This window comes from Pempheris klunzingeri, chromosome 13 (genome assembly GCF_042242105.1).
Source record: "Pempheris klunzingeri isolate RE-2024b chromosome 13, fPemKlu1.hap1, whole genome shotgun sequence".
Classification (NCBI taxonomy): domain Eukaryota; kingdom Metazoa; phylum Chordata; class Actinopteri; order Acropomatiformes; family Pempheridae; genus Pempheris; species Pempheris klunzingeri.
The window spans coordinates 16837570-16856409 of NC_092024.1; the positions used below are offsets into that span (position 1 = coordinate 16837570).

Sequence of the window (18840 nt, forward strand, 5' to 3'; positions counted from 1 at the left end):
AGAGATGAGGAGAAGAAAAAGTGAGGGATGAGAGAGGTGAGGGGGGGAGCAGAGGACACGAGAGAGGAAGGAGTGGAGATTTAAGGGTCTGCTGCACTAAAAGCATATGAGGAACCAGTGCCAAGCCCCGTGTCCTGACTCACCTCACCTCCCACACAGCACAAACCCACCTTGTGTAAGAGGATCCGCCACTTCAATGCAACTTCCCACTGCATGTGTGTGTGTGTGTGTGTGTGTGTGTGTGTTGGGGTTATCAGGAGTGCTAAGGATGGGTGGTAATTGAATAATGACAGTAACGCCTCTGATGGATTACCTGTCAGTCTTCCCTCTCCTCTCCCTCCATCACTGTCATCCCTCTCTTCTCTGCCGCTCTCGCCTCACAACCTCCGGTCAAATTGTCTCCCATCCGTGCCATCAGCCGTGCCATCGGAGATAAAGACACCCACCAAACACGCAAGATGACACGCCTGCACAGATTCACACATTCATCCATGCTGTGCATGCTGCCTGTCATGGGGACTGGAAGAGATATTCAGGTCCTGTTAAAGTTAAAGTAAAAGCTAAAGTGTCTTTTATGCAAAATGGCCAATTTCAATGTGTTTCAGAGTCACAGGCCCATTACAAAATATTCTAATACTTTGTTAGATCAAGTATTCAGATCCTTTACTGAAGTCAGTACCAGGTGAGTGTTGGGATACTCATACGCCTCCTGGCTGAGTGCTGCTGTGTTGGAGTTGGTGAACAAGAGGGTTGCCTCTATGCTTATGCACCCAACAACAGCAAAGAGTATCCGGTTTTCTTGGAGTCTCTGGGTGGCATCTCATTAGTGGTTCCATCTGGGGACTTCCATAGTTGTACTGGGAGACTTCAACAGTCATGTGGGCAATAATTGAGAAAATCTGGAGAAACAGCCTGCCTGATCTGAACACGAGTGATGGTTTGCTATTGATCTTCTGTGCTAGTCATTGATTGGCATGGTGGTTCATACCTGTACTTGGTGCCTTTGGCCAAAGAGTAATGATTGACTCTGGTCATGTCATCAGATCTGATGGCCTTGGACACTCAGGTGAAGAGATGAGCAGAGCTGTCAGCTGATCATCACTTGGTGGTGAGTTGGATCAGACGGCAGATTGGTATTAGGAGGCCGGAAGAGCTTCAACTGTGGAAGTCACCCAAGCAGAAACCCCGATTTGGGAGGTGTTCTTAAAAGCTTGGAGAAGGACTTTTGCGGGCTTTAAGCATGTTCTGACAAACCGTTCGATGGCTCAGGAAAGGAAAGCAGCCTCAGGTCTTGTTCACCAGGGGAGGAAAACAGCTTACATTGTCGGGGGTGAAAAGAAGACTTTGAGGAACTCCTGAACCTGACCATCACATCCTCTGTGGAGGAGTCTGAAGACTCAGGGGAAGTGTCACCCATATTCATGGAAGAGGGCTCTGTGGTAGTTGGATAAATAGAAGAATATGGATGGATGTTGAAGTTAACCTTAAAATGAAAAGTAAATCCTTCTGATATGGAATGCAGTGGACTAGAGGTAAAGAGTGGCATAAAATTGAAATGTTGTGGTCAAAGCTTTGTCTTCATGTTACTTCAGAACTGTACTTAAACATAATTTTGAGGTGCTTGTACTATGCCCTGGTATTTACATGTTCTACCACCTTATACTCCTTCTCTACATTTCACAGGAAAATGCTACATTTTACTCATTATATTCATATTCATATTCATTATATTCATTTCACTTCTGTTATTTGTCTTAATGCTGTTTGCATAAGTGCAAAAATAAAATGATTAAGTTACCAGCTACTTTCTCCCGCTGACATTGACACACTTTTCCGCCTTTTACACCTCAAGGTTGAGAAGGCCGAACTGAGGTCTTGTTAGCTGTGTTTATTTGTGCATTACAGCAAAATGGCCAGCAAGAGAGCGAAGGATTGAGAGCGATTGCAGCAGTCTCCTGCAATGCAGTTTAATCTACAGTATCTTCGAGCTGCTAAATGGTACTCCTCCATCACGGACACAGACTTTCTCTAAAGGATTAATGTTGTAAATGCAGTACCAGTGGGGGCATTTGGTCCATGCTGGGTAGAGGTCTGTCTCTACATGGGGACCACCTACGATGACGGTGTGTCCCTGCTTCACCTGTGTACCTGGGAAGTGCTTCTCTCCACCTGAGTGAGCACCTGAGTCTCTCTATGCTAGTCTTTGTGTGCGTGACCTCCCTTTTTTTTCAACTTCTCTATGTCCTAATTCCTTCACTCGATCCTTCCTTCCTTTCCCAAACGACTGAGAGAGAGCAAACAGCCAATTTCTGAGTGAATGTGTGCACGAGGCAGAAAGACTGAGAGAAGGGAATGTGAGATGGAGCAAGAGAGATGATATCAAGCATAATTCATTTCCACACAGATATCCCATAGCTGTTTCAGGATAATTAGAAGTCAGTTGGAAAGGACTAGAGAGGATTATTTCCTTTATCATCATTCATTTAATGGGTTGAAAAAAAGGTCTGCAGCTGTGAGGAGTATTTACATCAAGCTTCTTTGAAGACTGCTGGACAACAGTAGAAACGAACAGCACCAATGGTACAGAGTTGAATTTGTACAGGAACAAATATGCCTTTACCCTTTATAAATGAGGTGCAAAATATTGATTCTCTCAAGAACTGTGGAATCTTTCATCTTGTGCTATCAGACTTGGGCAGTGTTTTGCTATCAAGAGCCAAAAACTTGCAAATACAGTCGGCAACAGGAGATGAAATGTGACAATTTTCCAGAAAAAAGAAGACGACGGGTTTTCTTTCAAAGCAGAATCCTGCAAAAAATCTGCTCAGCAAATGACTGTAAATGTATTCTTGTGTTTTTACATCTGTTGAACTATTTCCAACTTGTTGGATTTTTTTCCAGTATGATGAGGTCAAAAACGAAAGTTTGACGAGGAGAACTTCATCCGGTTTATCCGTTTATTGCCGAGCTTTGTGTTGCAGAATGTGAAAGAAAGATGACAAGTAAAGCCCAGAATTACAGTCCATTATACGTTTTACAGTACATGATTCTGTAGGTCAAGTAAGGCTTTAAACTGGCTGTTGATTTAACTGTGATTTTTTTGATTACAGTTCCTTAAACGTGTCAGAAAAATAAATGATCTTGTTGATATTTTGACAATCTCCATTAATTCAGCAAGACACTTCTTCATGACAGTTCTTTGATAATATTACACAATGCACAAACTCCTTTTTGCTCGTAACACCTGCCTCAAACATCCTCCTTTTTGTAACTCTTACCGCCGGTCATTATTACTGTTTCACTATTGGTGGCAATCTTGAAGAATAAATGATATATTGTACAAAAACACAACACGATTCCACATATTTCTTTATGTGTTGAAGCAGGACAGACAAAGTAGGTTTTGCTGAGCACATTTTGGGTGTTTTGGATGATGCTGGCGTGGTGAGAAAATTAGCAAAGCTCTTAAAAAAGACTCACTCAGGGGTCAGTGGAGGCAACCCAAGCCCTAATCCAGTTTCTCCTAACTGTATAGTGTAACAATACACTGTGAGAGCTGGCATAGTCCGGTCCACCATACCAGACGTGAGAAAGCAGTGATCCAAAGTTGTACACTATACAAGCCATGGGAAAGCAGCAATCCTATCAACACATAGGCACGTAATCGTACAGCCACACGGGCACACATGCACTCTCACTCACACACAAACAGTATAATGTGCCAGACCGCCAATTAGGGCAATAATGGCTGTGGGAAAAAGTGTATACTCACACACACACACACACACACACACACACACACACACACAAACACACACAGATACACATACAGTAACTGAGACTTCTAAGCTCAAAGTTAATAGCACCCAGTTGTTCAGTGCCAGAGACAGACCCTGTGGAAGGGGGGAGGGTATGGGTGGTAGTGAAGCTTAGACTAATGCAAAAAGAAGGGTGCAATTTTCCAACAAACATACATGTTAGGGACTTTTTTAATATTCTTAATAATGGGGAAGACGTTTCATGTTTATGGGGTTCCACTAAAACCTTTATCAAAATCCTCTTTAAAAAAAAGACATAATCTGTCAACAACATAAGAACTACAACACTCATTAACCTGCACTTCTCTTCTATTTTATTGTGCTTTATTTCTATCCTATTCTTCTCTATTTCCTACCCTTTCCTCCCAGTGTCAGTTTTGAAGCTAAGCTCAATTTCAGGGACATTTTCTGAAGTTTTTCTTAGCTGATCGGCCCCTCTTAGCAATGTCCAACCCTGCCAGCCAGCAAACTAGAGGAAAGACTAGGTTGGGGGAGGATGAGGACATACTAATAGAGAATGGGCAGTAAAATGCAGGGAGAAAACAAACACAAATGGCAAAGCAAAAAGGACAAGTGGTGGTGAGAAGGAGTGGCAGAAGGACGCAGATGGCAGGCAGGGAGGGAAGGCAGAACGGCAGGACAGAGACAGAGGGATGGGGTGGAAGTTGATGCGCTGGATGTCTTCCTTGTGTTCCATCAGCAGAAGCCTGTTGGAGGGTAAGCACAATAATGAGAACAGCTGCAGTGGACACACACACACACACACACACACACACACACACACAAAAAGGAGAGCACACTCCTCCTGCCATTTAGCCACATGCTCCTCAGCAGCAGATCCATATAAACACTCTTTTTCACACAAGCAAAATGACACACATCATTGCTCTTACCCTCACACTCGAAGGCTTGCAGCATGGTGGTGTAAGTGGGGCCCAGCCAAGAGGTGTAGCTACCCAGAACCCTCTGCAGGTGGTGGGTAGCATCTCTGAAGAGCAGATCAGATTCACCATAGCCTGCTGAGCTGAACAGGCTAAAACCCTCGGTGGCGTTGCCAAATGCATTCTGCAGGAGAGAGAAACTGTGCTCATGTGTGTGTCTCTCTTTGGGTGTGTGAGTCTGTGTTTAACTAGAAGACCAGCACAGGATGTATCAGTCATCATGACATCTCCCCCACACACACACACACAGTTAGGAAGAAGGATGACGGTTTAGCAGATCAATAACACATGCTCCACAGAGATATGAGACACAAGCACACATATCTGGAGAATAAAACACACACATACACACACATAGCTGATGCAATTCTGTCCACACCCACCTGCAAACGTTCCAGGAACTTCCAGACGCGGCACTTGTTCTCCACACGCACCACCACGGCGTTAGTGGGGACTGCTGCCAGGTGGCATCGTTCATGCTCGTGCAGACCAGCCTCAGTTCCATCTGGGCACAGCAGCTTCAGGTCCTCCAGCTCCAAATCCAGGGCCCAGGACTCCTGGTTCTTACCTGGGCAGTGAAGGTGTGTGGGATTATTGAATTTTGTGGGGTTACAGATACAAAAAATGTCCGTTCAAGTCTGACACATCCACTGTGTGGGAGCCACAATGCTTCAACATCAGAGCAGTGTGTGGCTCTGCTTTGATTTGATGACTCAATCATCTGACACATGTTTCAAATAGTCCATTTCTCATTTAGGGCTGAATCTGAATGTTGACTTTGAATATTTTACATTTGAGAGTTTTGGCCTATGAATTTAAAAAACAAACAAGACCCCATTTATCCAAATAAATAATTAGAGGAAGAAGATAGACCACCTTGAAGCTACTTTCTCCCTCCCTTGACAACTGCACAGACCTTCTGTGTTTTTTTGACCTCTGTTAATTGGTCTGACTCTGGACATTTCTGAACCATATGAAAAAGCATGCTTCGTTAAGCAGCTACACTGTTTGTGGAGTCGACCGTCAAACTGCTCCTTCTCAGCTGTACCAGCAGAGTCTGTGTAGCGTGACTGCGATAATGATCGCCATTAATTTTGGATGTTGCCCAAAGCGGAGGAGCAGATGCAGCAAACAGAGAATTAGGGCATTTCTTTGCTGGACATAAATGGCTGAGCTACTGTCTGTCCCTTCCTGTGTATATCTATTTATTTCCCTTTCCTCACTTGTGATCTCTTTTATTCATATTACCTATTTCTCTCGTTTTCTCACACACACTCCTGTGCCGTATAATTTCACTAAAAACTGTTCATTGCATTCTGTATTGGATCCTGTAAAATGCTCTTATGAGAAACATTGTGAAACACTGACATCCTGTGCCTTGACAGGGACTAGCACTCTCTACTGGCCCAAAATAACCTCATCACAAATAATTTAAATAATAAGATCATATCATTATATAAGCAGCGGTCTAGTTTCTAAAATGCACAATAACACTAACCATCCAGATTGTCAAAGACCGTTGTGTGTTTGATAAAAGCCACGTCGCCGAGGTTCTCTGCAACACACCTGAAAGATTAGCATAAGACACACAAATAATCAGGCACATTTGATCTATAAATAGAAAAACGTGAATACAGAGGAAATCAGATCACGTGAGAATGTGTTATTGTAACATCTCAAACACACTTAAACCACTATGCCAAAGGCTATTTTACTGACTGCACTGTAAAACCCAGGAATGAAATCATGCCTCTGACATTAAAAAGAAATTACTCTCTCTGTTTTAATAAACTGTAATTGTACTGTAACTGTCACATGTTAAACCTACAGACCCACTATAGGACTCACTGTGGGGTTATAACTCATTCATCACTCTATTAGTAGTATCATTAGCTTTTTTCAGAGCAGGAAGCTCCAGTTACTCACTATTTTTCCTTCATGGAAACAGTGCGCTGAAATAGATATAAAGTAGTGGAGACACGGAGGCAGATGTTATAACAACTATACTAGACCTCTGGGTGCTTTTAGTGTCTTGGTTCTCATGTTTTTAGCGTAAGTGTTGTACCTCAGCGCCCCTGCCTCCCCATAGTGCCTCTCTCTGTAGTTGTTGGCACAGATGTGTCTGTCGTTCTCGTCTCCTATACAGGCCTCACACAGGTTCTTGGGGTTGTTGCCTCTGGGGTCGTGCTGGAGGTCTTTAACACCGGGCACACAGCTGTAACCAAAGAAGTTGCCAACGGCTGGTGAAAAAGACAAAGAATGAGTTAGAGAGAGTAAAAAACTTTTATGTATTATTTAAGTATTTGTAGTGTTAACATGTCATGAATTCTTGTTTTTTCCTGTCTGCTGCCACATAAGGAACCAAATATGCAGATCTATTGATGATGATGATGACAACTTTTTGTGTTATCCTAAACAATTTGTGGTTGTCATAATGTGTAACATGAATACTGTACATCCACATTGTGGATTGCTAACACTTACAGAAAACACTGTAGGTCACTGCAATTTTAGAAAAGCAATTTGGTGTTATTTGGTGGCTTTGTTCATTTGAATAAATCCTACAAAAAGAGAGCTATTCCTTCCCTCAGTACTTTCTAATATTATAATACTGCCCTGTCTGTGGCACTCAGCCCATTGTCCATTTAAAAAATCTGTTTAATTCATCTTTTCAGAGATATGCATCTGGCTTCCTTCTCCCTGTCTTTGGAAGAAATTATGTTCCAATGTGTCCTTCTGTTCCTTCTGTTGCATGACACTCACACCAATCTCATATTTACTGAGACAGATGCACTACTCTCTTACTCTTCTCCTCTTACCTGCAGTCCTCTCCTCCCCTTTACTCCTCGTTCCACACCAGTGCTTCCCCCTCTGAACCTCTAATAAAGCTTCCACACACTGACACATGCATACACTTACACATCCACACACCTTTCCTGCCTCTATAACTGCCTCGGTCACACCTGGCCAACTCTATCTCACCTCTGGGGAAGTTGCACTGCTCCCCCACGCTGACCTGCGAGGTGTTCACCAGGTAGCCAATAGGAACAGTCCACCCCACCGTGGTGCGTATGCCGGGGTGACAGGAGCTGCGCTCGTGCATCTCCAGCAGGGACAGATCCGATGAGGAGCGACGTGCCATTGCCACCACGTAGTAGCTAATCCCATCTGGAGGGAAGATTTGGGAGAAAAAACAGAGGGGAGAAAGCAAGTGGGGATGATTTTTCAGACGGGAGGAGCAAGGGAGAAAAATTAAAAATACAAAGAATAATGTGTCCACACAATGTATACGTTGATCTACATTCAGCTGCTGATCTTCAGTGCTTTCCAGAATGATTGCCTGCTTCAAGGCTCAAACCTGTGACTTACCCACTCCATTATGGGACTCTCCTGCAGCCAGGTCTAGGCCATGACACAGGCCAGCAGCATAGATGTCATCTGCAGACATAGAAGCAGCATCTGCTGTTCCATTCTGACAAAACACATTTATTTTGTCAATGTCAAATGACTAAAAGATGCTCAGCTATTCCACATTGTCTGAAATTGTACCAAATACTGAGGATGCACAGCACAAGCTTCTTTCTCTCATGAAAATGTGTCAGATGGCGTGTATCTGATAGACCTGCTATCAGAGACAATTAACAGATACTACTCAAAAAATAAAATGTAGTCAGTTAATGAAAACGTGGAAGAACTGCTGAGGAGCATGTGCAGTGATTCAATCTATTACCCTCCACCACCACAAGCCCACATTTCTAAGTAATTAATGAAGGTGAAAATAGTGATATTATGTAATGCACACTGGATAATCCAATTTCCCATCTTCCATAGTACCTTGATTTTGTCCATACAATCTCTGGTGTTAAGGCCACGGACGCATTCCAAAGTTCCTCTAATGTGTCGAGCTGTGGCATTACTGGCCAAATCCAGACACTTCTGCTCTTCAGCATCAGACAATACACACCAGGAGACTGAGCAAAAGAGTGGGAGAGAGTTGCAAATTAAATCAAAATTAAATTTTCATGTAGACGACTGCATGCACTATGCCTGCAAATGTCTCATAGCTACACCCGAAACTCTACCTTTTAAAATATGCACCCAAGTAAGAGATGATGATACATCTATACAACATTTTTTGATCTGCAAATAGTCTTAAATCGGTGCTCTTTTGGGTGTACCTGTCGTTTTTTGATTGGAGACGCAGCTGACGGACAGCAGAGGCAGAAATAGGAGAAAAGCTTCAAGCAGTCTTCTCTCTAGACGCTCCATGTCTGCTGTGGTAGGACACCTGCTTAGGAAAGTCTCTCTAATACAACAGGGACGAGGACCAGGTGGATTTCATTGAAAAAAAAGTCACCTGGCTACCCTCACCTTCTCTTATAACCTGGTCCTGAGACAGAAAGAGAGGAAGAGGGGGAGAGAGGGTAAAAGGGAGATCAAGGCAGGTAGGCTGGAGGTATAAAGAAGAAAACATTACATTATTCCTCTATCCCCGCCTCTTAAGTCAAAGTGCTCAGTAGATAATCCTTCCTCCATCTCATGATAGCTGTATAGCATTACTCCCTCCAATTATCCACTCAGACGTATCCCAGTGGAGAGGATAGTGGTAGACACACGTAGGCTCGGAGCAGTTCAGGTCATCTGGCACAGAGTGTTGACCCCGGGTCTTTAATTAAAAAAGCTGCGGACAATGTGTCTCTGTGCTGGAGCTGTGTTCGTGGAGAAGAGATACTGGCTGGGTCTTGCTCCGACTCACCGGAGACTAAAGCCCCTGGTAAGCAAGAACAAACAGCAGTAGCTATTGTTCGCGGCCACAGGACCCAGTGGAGGGAAAACATATCGGCTACTCGATACAATTCTCCCTTTTCTCTCTCCTTGCACACACACAAAGGCACACAGACCCACACACTTAGTGACATTTTTCTAAGCAGCCACTGAGCTGACCATGGGTCAAAAAAAAATCTAAACAAGCAGAGTTTGTTGAACAGACAAGTAAAGTCATCTTCTAATCCACTTTTTAGTTTCGGTGTTATGCAATGGCAGATCTGCATGGGTGCTCAGGAGAAGAAGGGTCATCTTAGTTTTCAGAGCTGGAGAGGTGGGAGGGTGGAGTATCTGATCCCCAGCATGCATGGGTGAAGGCACAAGGAAGCACACAGGGACATTTTAAATCAAGCAGTCACATAGTTAGCATTTGGACTGCAATATGTACTTTTCTATTTTATTCCAAGAAAGCTCTTCAGCCAAAGGCGGTAAGCCTAACAGATCTCATTTAGTTGAATAGATGACAATCTGCTTAAGTTGCTACGCTCATACCTGGTATTTTCTGCATGAAACAGCACCTCAGCTCTTTCTCTAAAATCAAAATTTTCATTTCACGAAAGTGCATTTATTTCTTATATTAGCAGAGGTGGTCTTTGCCTCAAGCATGGCACCTGCCCGTAATCACTGCACCCTGATATATATGTTTCCATCCATTGGCTGGTCAGCCAATCCCAGCTGACAGTGGGTGAGAGGCAGGCTACACCCTGGAGTGGTCACCTTGTGTGTGTGTGTGTGTGTGTGTGTGTGTGTGTGTGTGTGTGTGTGTGTGTGTGTGTGAGTGTGTGTGCTTCCTCTTACATAAAATCACTGTGCCTGGAATGGCCATTGGCAGTGGAAACATGCCCTAAAAGAATTTGATATACTTTATATATTAATTCACTAATCATATAGTGATGCATAACATATGTTTCAGGTTAGTTATCTATTCTTAAGAGGTGAAGAAGCATTTATCTGTCATGCCCAGAGTGATCCACAGTAAAAAAAAAAGTTTTACTTTAATGTCGTCTGTCACTCAGAGTAAACAGGTAATGGCTCATATGACAAAGAGTGACAATTACAGGGTATTCAACGAGTTCTCCCTGAATGTTCCCTGAAGATCTGAATCATACAGTTTGTATTTGGGGTGGATATTTAGGCTTCTGAGTGAGACACATATAAAGTAATTAACAATTTAATTGACTGGAGAATACTTTGTAAAGTTAAATAAATAAGAATAAAGAATAGTAAAATATCTAACAAAAAAAATAGAAGCACTAACGTAACATTAAACTGCACTTATTGGTAGTGAGTGAGTTAACTGATTAATTGTGAATGGACATCTCGCGTGTGTTGTAGTTGTTTTGGCCTACCTACAACCTGTTGGAGGACTCCTCCGCCCCACAATGCATCTGGAGGATAATGTTTTGGTGACGTCATGCATGGCTGGAAGGGAAGACAGCCAGTGGGTGGGCTGGGCTGTGGTCCTGTTCTCGGCTTCTTACACCGCAAATCACACTAATACGTTTGTTTAAACCTAATATTGGGATACACACACATCGCAGGATGAGTTAGAGGCTGTATCTCGTGTGTGCCAGGTAGGTTGGTGTTTTTATCGGCCTCTTTTGGCAGTCCATGCCCAGGTGCCAGGCTGCGCTTTGTGCTGTTAGCTCGGCTAGCTTAGCTTGCAGGGCTAACAGCAGCAGCATTGCAGCCGTCTGTCTGACTGGCGCCTCCGAGGCGCCTGTGGACGGCCAATAAAACCGCTTGTTAATGGCCTGTTAGCCACAGCAAACAAACAGCTCTGCAGTTTCTGAGGTTTACCAAGAAGCTGCTGATAGCTGTGCTTGCTCCTATTCTTTACGTGATAACCAGAGGCTGTGACATTGAAATGTAAGGTGTTCGTTAGCTTGCTAGCAGAATTTGTATTAGTTGTTGTCAAAGCTACATGAATTGTTAACCTTACTCTTAACGTTACTGTAAGACATTATTGGTAATGAGCTTGTTAATGAACAACTTAAGAATTATGTGTGATTGTATTCCAACAAGGTAAAGGCATGTTTAACTAATGACGCCAATCTAATTAAATTCTAGGTGGTTGTCTTTGAAGTACCAATATTTTTCGCCCATAATCTATAATGTGTATTGAATAAAGCTTTGACAAAGACAAACCGAGGTCTCTTTGCATCGAGCCATTATAAGTAGTGGCTTCCTATCTGTCTGAATCCTTGGCAGGGATCATTAGAGTACATAGAGGGGGTAAATGTAATTATCCTCTTTGCAAGAGTGTACTCATTTGAACTCCCTCTGGCTCCTCTTCCCTCTCTGTCAGTGCACTGAAACATGGATCGTTGCGGTGTCCACGTCCTTTTGTTGCTCTTGCTGCAAACCCTGCAGACATCAGCTGAGGGCTCAGGTACTGCATTCAGTTGTGTTTCCACTTTATGTTCTACTGTTTGTGAGACTATGATGTCTGTTGTCTGTTCATGCTGTGCACTCAAACGATCACGAGCAGCATGAAGTCATTTGCTACGTGCTCATGTGTCACTTCATGCACCAGCAGCTTTGTGGCACTTGTGTCATGTGGAGTGTTTAGGCACTTATTTAGGCATTGCAGCTTGAATTTGTACATCACATTGGATCAAAGCTGCTGCCGAATTAATAATTGTAAATGTTCCCTGCTTGTATTTTTTTACAAGCTCTTATTGGCTACATTGCCCACATCCAGGGTCTGTTCCTCATAACAGGTTTACTGAGTTGTTGGGTAACTTTTATAGTTGTATGTGTTTTAAGATCTTCAAATTATGCAGTTTGAAACAGTTCCTGGCAAACAGGAGCTTTATGATCAATTGTTCCAACAGTGATGAATCTCAACCACATAAGCTGAAAGAACTATTTAATTTAACAATGAGTGATGCTTGTCACCATATATGGCTACTGCAGAGTTTTGCTGTTGGCGTGCTGCTTTACATAAATGAACAGCGTGCATGTGTGTCTGTGCACTGCAAAACACCAGGGGGGCATGGTGAACTCATATCATCTCTTCCACAGATGGACAGTTGGTGTGTCTGTGTGATAGCCCTAAATGCCTCCAGGCCACCGAGTGTCATGGTACGCGGTGCTTCTCCTCTGTCAAAATCGGCAGCAGCGGGGTGGTGTTTGAGCGCGGCTGCCTGAAGGGGCCGGAGAAAATCCGTTTGCATTGCTCCACAGCTCCGTCCTTCCACCAGGCCATTTCCTGCTGCTCCCAGGATATGTGCAACGGCAATACCACCAGGACTTCGTTGATGTCTCTGCTTCCAACAGGTACATAGATGATAAATACTTCAGTTTAGAAAAAAATAATTGTGTCTATTAAATAATTTTACAAAGGCACTATTTAATCGCACCCTTTTCTCCTCTCTTTACCTGCTTCTTTCCTACTCTTGCTCACAGCTCCAGAAGGGGAGCCAGTTCAGTATCGTGTGGAGACCTTGGCTCTCTTTGTTCTTGGTCCGGTGGTGGTCCTGGCTCTGCTGTCTGTAGTGTCAGTTTTGGCCTGCAGGAGGCTCCACCACGGCCGTCTGCAGAGGCTGCAGGAGTTTGACACTGAGCAGGGAGCCATAGATGGCCTCATCACCTCCAATGTGGGAGACAGCACTTTAGCGGTAAGAAAAAGACAGGCTGTTGTTGACAGTGAAAAGCTGATTTGTTCACTCTCAGCCCTAACAGTGTGTACATCTGTATTAGTAAGATGTTACTCCTTCCAGAAAGTATTTTGAACTGCATTCAGTTATAAGTCAAGGTTTTTTAGGGTCACAGTGAGGGATTATTTGATTGATCTAAATGAATGGCACTGAGCAATCAAAGTCTTTGAAATGTGATTTTTTCATTTGATAATATCTGTCATATTGTTTGAAATTGTATTCAGGCACCCTGATCATCCCCAACATCATAGTGTTTTAGTCATAACTATTTTCACAATTATTTCCTTCTGTCTTTTCCTTTAGGAATTAAGTTCCAAAATTCTAACGCAAAGATTTTGACATAAATGAAAAGCTGTAACTCATACACACTGACGCTCTTTGTCAATGCTGAAGTCTAGTAGCCTTGCACCTACATGTGATGTGTGGATACCTGTCCAGCCGATCTGAAATCTGTGTCTGTCTTTAGGACCTGTTGGATCACTCGTGTACATCAGGCAGTGGTTCAGGTCTTCCCTTCCTCGTCCAGAGAACTGTGGCCCGGCAGATCAGTCTGATGGAGTGTGTAGGTAGGTATGACACACCTGAGCCCACAGGCCACCACCAGGTTGGATTTGGGTCCCTTTGATTGAGAAACTATCAAAGGACCAGGTTAATTAAAGCCTTACAAAGGAAAATGATGTCACAACCAGAAAAATATTTATATGCATCTGGAATACTAAGCAGGTCTCCAGACTAACTTTTCCACTGGTGGTGCCACTAACTTTCTCAGTTGGTCGCACCAGCACATGATTTGGAAAGGAAATCGGCAATCACAGGTAGTGTTAGCAGTACATTTACTTAAGTACTTATTTGAGGTACTTGTGCTTATTTCTTCATTTATTTGACAACTTTAGTTATTTTGCAGAATCAGATTAACAATACAAAAAAACAGAACACATTTATGCATCAATTAATATAATCCAATATGTAATATATATTATTTTGAAATGAATTAACTGCTACATAATAAGTGTGCACTTTAAGTACTTAAAGTATATATTTGGTGCTAATACTTTTGTACTTCTACTTAAAGTAACATTTTTAAAGCAGGACTTTTACTTGTAGCAGAGTATTTACTGCTTTAACCCTAACCCTAACCCTTAAGTAAAAGATCTGAGTACTTCTCCCACCACTGGGCGTTTACCACTGTGGTCGAAAGTTGTACTTTTTCTTCTTCAACAGTCACTCTGTCACTGCACACAGTTGGCCTCTTCCTGCAACACTCTCATCATCATCAGTAGCTTCTGAACCTAATTGTCTGTCCCTCCCCACCAGCCTCCTCCTCTCTCTCCTCATTTTGTGTTTTCAAAATTACTTTGTGTAGTGAAAATTTGACTACATAACAGCAGTAAGCACGCTGTCTTAGCAAGTGTTGTGTCAACTGGGTTTGATTTAGCTGTTTATCAGTTTTTCGGATTACAGGACATTTTTCCTGTATTAAGATGCAAATCTAACAGCGATGTCAAACAACACCAGGGGTCACATCATTTAATGATAATAATAGTCAAAACACAAGTCACATATGTACACACTTGGCTCAGATTGTTGATGCAAGGTTTGCTCATTGTCATGGCAACTCTAACGAACTTCATTTTTTATGTGTTGAATTAAAAGCATGTATGTCACATGCCTTTGGATCATGTTTTCCAGCACAGTACTATAGAATACAGTTTGTGCCAGTTAGGAACTGGAAATATGTGCAGCTTTGTGCTGTTGATGTGGAAACATTGAAGCCATGTCAGACAAATCACACTCAGAATTCAAGGAACTTTATTTGTCATAGTTCCTTGAGTCTCCGTGTGAATGCAGCCATAAATTATGAAAATACTGTAAAAGCACTTTTCAAATTTCAAAACACAGGCAACGATCACCCTTTTAAAACTCTCACGTTCTCCTTTTATCATCTTTTTCAGGCAAGGGAAGGTACGGGGAGGTGTGGCGGGGCCAGTGGCAGGGGGAGAACGTGGCTGTAAAAATCTTCTCCTCGAGAGATGAGAAGTCCTGGTTCAGAGAGACCGAGATCTACAATACAGTGCTGCTAAGACATGAAAACATACTGGGTAGGTCTGTTACACCAAAATGTTCAATTGAGGATAAACACATTGCTCATTCTAAAAGATGAGATTTCTTCATTGTCTCCTCTGTATTAATGGTTTTAGCATTGTTAGCTTGACCATAGCTGTGACATCTCCTGGATTAATGCCTTTTAAGTCTTTTGTAAAGCAGCTGAAAAACAAATGTTGTGCTAGAAGCTCTTGAATAAAATGTTTATTTGCAAGCTAAACACATGGCAGGGGTAGTTTCCATTTTTTAATCCCAGCTTCCTGTTCTCGTGTCTTAACACCTTTTGTAATTGAAAGCAGTCACACAACAATGTGAATGCACCAAAAAGAATACAACATACTATAATGTAATCCACCCATTCTAGAGATTCTTAACCAACACCAGTGTAAAGTCTGCATAGTTTGATGATCTTGTACATTTTCTTCTCATCTGTTTTGTTTTGCGTGCCGCCTCCCCCGTCTGTCCTCCCCCGTCTGTCCTCCCCCGTCTGTCCTCCCAGGCTTCATGGCATCTGACATGACTTCTCGCAACTCCAGCACCCAGCTGTGGCTCATCACCCATTACCATGAGAACGGCTCGCTTTATGACTACTTGCAGCGAGTTGCCGTGGAGACGTCAGAGGGTTTGGCAATGGCTGCGTCGATAGCTTGCGGCCTGGTGCACCTGCACACAGAGATCTTTGGCACAGAGGGGAAACCGGCCATCGCACACAGAGACTTGAAGAGCAAAAACATCCTGGTCACAAAGGAGCTGCGCTGCTGCATTGCAGACCTGGGTTAGTTAGTTATCTGGTATTTTACCTTCTTTACTTCCAAGATTACTTAGTTCCTCTCTGGTACGGCATGTTTCAGACAAACCAATCCACTTATTTCTCTTTGCTACACGGTTGAACAGGACAGTATATTTACACGTCTTTCCTGTTTAGAAAGAAAATTTAAATAAAGTCACAGAAGGATTAGATCACAATCATTTAGCAATTCTCGTCAAAGTACATTGTGTTTATCAAACATGTTGACTCCCGTGTGCCTGAATTTAATAATAATACTATTGTACTGTATGTAACTGCATGTTACAGGGCTGGCTGTGACCCACTCCCAGGCAGACAACCTGCTGGATGTGGGCAACAATCCAAAGGTTGGCACAAAGCGTTACATGGCACCCGAAGTGCTGGACGAGACCATTCAAACAGACTGCTTTGATGCCTATAAGAGGGTGGACATCTGGGCCTTTGGGCTGGTGCTGTGGGAGATAGCAAGACGCACATACAGCAATGGTGAATGCAACGCTTTCAGCACATTTTTAGGATTGTGAAATAATAAACAACCACCTCTAATTTCTTGTTCTATTTTATATATACATTTTTCAGCACAAATAAAATATTCAGCATGATTATTCTTATGTTTACTAATTAATCTAATTTACCACCAGTCCACCCTCTAATTTCAATCATCTCAATTTGACTCTCCAGGTATTGTTGAGGAGTACAAGCCTCCGTTCTACGATCAGGTGCCAAATGACCCCAGCTTTGAGGACATGAGGAAGGTGGTGTGTGTGGAGCAGCAGAGGCCTTTCATTCCTAATCGTTGGTTCTCTGATCCTGTGAGTATTAGCCTTTTCCTATATTGTATTTAATCCTGTTCAAAGTAATTATCAGTCGCATCTCCTGGGATGTCAAAATGTAAACACCAGCCACAGAAAAATGACCTGCTTTTTGTTTCCCCACCCGTCTCCCCCAGACACTCTCCGCTCTGGTGAAACTGATGAAGGAGTGTTGGTACCAGAACCCCTCTGCCAGACTAACAGCACTGCGCATCAAGAAAACCCTGGACAAGATCCACAGCTCTCTGGAGAAGGGCAAGGAGTCATGAGAGGGAGAGGAGCCTCAGAGGCAGCTGCCCGAAGTCAGGGGTCGGAGCTCAGAGAAGAGCCCAGGGTTTGTTTTAACGAAAAAGGGGCGATAAGGGGGACGGACAGAGGACCAGAGGAAAGACTTGCTCAAGCGTCATTCAGCCTCATCCTTCTCTTGCTCTCTCACTTTCTCTGTGGTTGCCTTCCACTGATCTCTCTCTCTCTCTCTCTCTCTATCTGTCTGACTTGAAGCCCACACAGTTGTTTGGAAGTGTCCTGTCTGAAAAAGCCAGCCTTTGTTACAGGACACAATCCATTCGCCAATGTGCTCGCACTGACCCGAACTGTAGACTGTTATTTAGTGTGAAGAACATGGACGGCATACTCTAGTACACTATCCCAACGCTTTAACACCCATTTAAGACTGCTGTCTCACACACAAAACACTAAATGCCGAGTGTCTCCTAAGGTTCCATTTCTGATCCCCAGCCATGTTTGTGGCGTGCGGTCGAGGCATTCTGCTCCGAGACAATCAGAATTTAGCTTTATTAAAAACATGCCAACTATCGCCACAAACACACACACACATATTTACAAAAGGAAAAGAGCCAACAGAATCAAAATTGTTTTTAAACTTTTTAAAAAAAAGTATGATATTTATGTATTGAATCTCCACTGCTACCACACTACTGAGGATATGTAAGGCTAAATGTACGATGGTGCGTGAAACTGACTGTATACATATATAGGCATTTACTCTACTGGACTTTCTGTACCTATATTGTCATTATTGGAGCTAGTAGGAAATGATTTGATGAGGAATAGAGGTAAAGGTAGGAAATTGTTCCCGCTGGTCTTGATTGTTATATGGAAAACAGGATAAGGGACTACAGAGTCGTGTTTATCCTGGTGGTTCCTGGAGTAGACAAGTACGTGCCAATAGGCATTAGTCTGTATCTTATAATAAGAATATGAAAGAAACTGATCCTCTCTGCCTGACATCCTTCATAAACTCACTGTGGCTGATTTAAAAAAAAAAAAAAAAAAAGTCTTCTGTTCAGGCAGAGAGGAATCAAAAAACATTTGTTTGTGGTAGAGCTGACCTGTTTTAAGACACTGGAGCTTAAGTTGTTGTGAATGGCGAGGTGGGCCTCCATTTCCTCCTCATCTTCCCATCATGCCACACTACAAGTTGCCTGAATAACAAGAAAAAAAAACACTCCATCTTCATTTGGAAACTGTTTTATTCAAGACTTCATTTAAAAACAGATACAGTTGCCTAGGTGTGTGGTTACAAATGAGTTTGTTCACAAATGCTGCATTTGTTTTGGAAAAAAATGTTGCTTTGTCTTTTTTATATGTAATAAAACATTTACTGCACTCTTGCTTTATGATTACCCAGCCTGTGTTATGATTTTAGAAAACAGGCATTTGCCAGTTTGTTAGGTAAACCTTAAACTACTGCAGTCTAACACAACGGCCCTGGAATACAGAAAATTGTTCCTTCATGAAGGTTATAATGTTCAGCTGTTGAAACTGTTTTGGAGAGGTGTTGATATAACGTAATGGTCATCCTGGAGGCTGCAGTTTGAGGTGTTTCTGTTATTTTGTTTATCACAGTTACATCACTGGGGGATGAATGGG

The 18840-nt window shown here is 42.7% G+C and overlaps 2 protein-coding genes across 2 annotated transcripts; one reads left to right on the top strand and one right to left on the bottom strand.

The window, feature by feature from the left end:
• Positions 1 to 4514: 4514 nt before the first annotated feature.
• Positions 4515 to 9028, bottom strand: otomp (otolith matrix protein). The gene is made up of 9 exons (XM_070842427.1): positions 8938 to 9028; positions 8594 to 8730; positions 8129 to 8231; positions 7742 to 7927; positions 6825 to 6999; positions 6258 to 6325; positions 5143 to 5327; positions 4712 to 4883; positions 4515 to 4525 (listed from the first exon to the last, which is right to left on the bottom strand). Exons 1-9 carry the CDS (start codon positions 9026 to 9028, stop codon positions 4515 to 4517), a joined length of 1128 nt encoding a protein of 375 aa, XP_070698528.1.
• Positions 9029 to 11017: 1989 nt separating this feature from the next.
• acvr1l (activin A receptor, type 1 like) lies at positions 11018 to 18567 on the top strand. Its single transcript, XM_070841724.1, has 10 exons — positions 11018 to 11157; positions 11892 to 11975; positions 12611 to 12865; positions 12995 to 13206; positions 13712 to 13811; positions 15198 to 15344; positions 15848 to 16123; positions 16424 to 16621; positions 16817 to 16947; positions 17085 to 18567. The coding sequence occupies exons 2-10, from the start codon at positions 11903 to 11905 to the stop codon at positions 17214 to 17216; spliced, it is 1524 nt and encodes a 507-aa protein (XP_070697825.1). The 5' UTR covers positions 11018 to 11157; positions 11892 to 11902; the 3' UTR covers positions 17217 to 18567.
• Positions 18568 to 18840: the final 273 nt, after the last annotated feature.

Bases quoted from the DNA above. Each gene is read 5' to 3' on its own strand.
- otomp (XM_070842427.1), bottom strand. From the start codon at position 9,028: ATGGAGCGTCTAGAGAGAAGACTGCTTGAAGCTTTTCTCCTATTTCTG. The intron at 8,232-8,593 runs GTACTATGGAAG...GTGTTTTGTCAG, and splicing joins ATTGTATGGACAAAATCAAG to AATGGAACAGCAGATGCTGC. The intron at 7,000-7,741 runs GTGAGATAGAGT...CTTTTTCACCAG, and splicing joins GCAGTGCAACTTCCCCAGAG to CCGTTGGCAACTTCTTTGGT.
- acvr1l (XM_070841724.1), top strand. From the start codon at position 11,903: ATGGATCGTTGCGGTGTCCACGTCCTTTTGTTGCTCTTGCTGCAAACC. The intron at 16,622-16,816 runs GTGAATGCAACG...TTGACTCTCCAG, and splicing joins AAGACGCACATACAGCAATG to GTATTGTTGAGGAGTACAAG. The intron at 16,948-17,084 runs GTGAGTATTAGC...CGTCTCCCCCAG, and splicing joins ATCGTTGGTTCTCTGATCCT to ACACTCTCCGCTCTGGTGAA.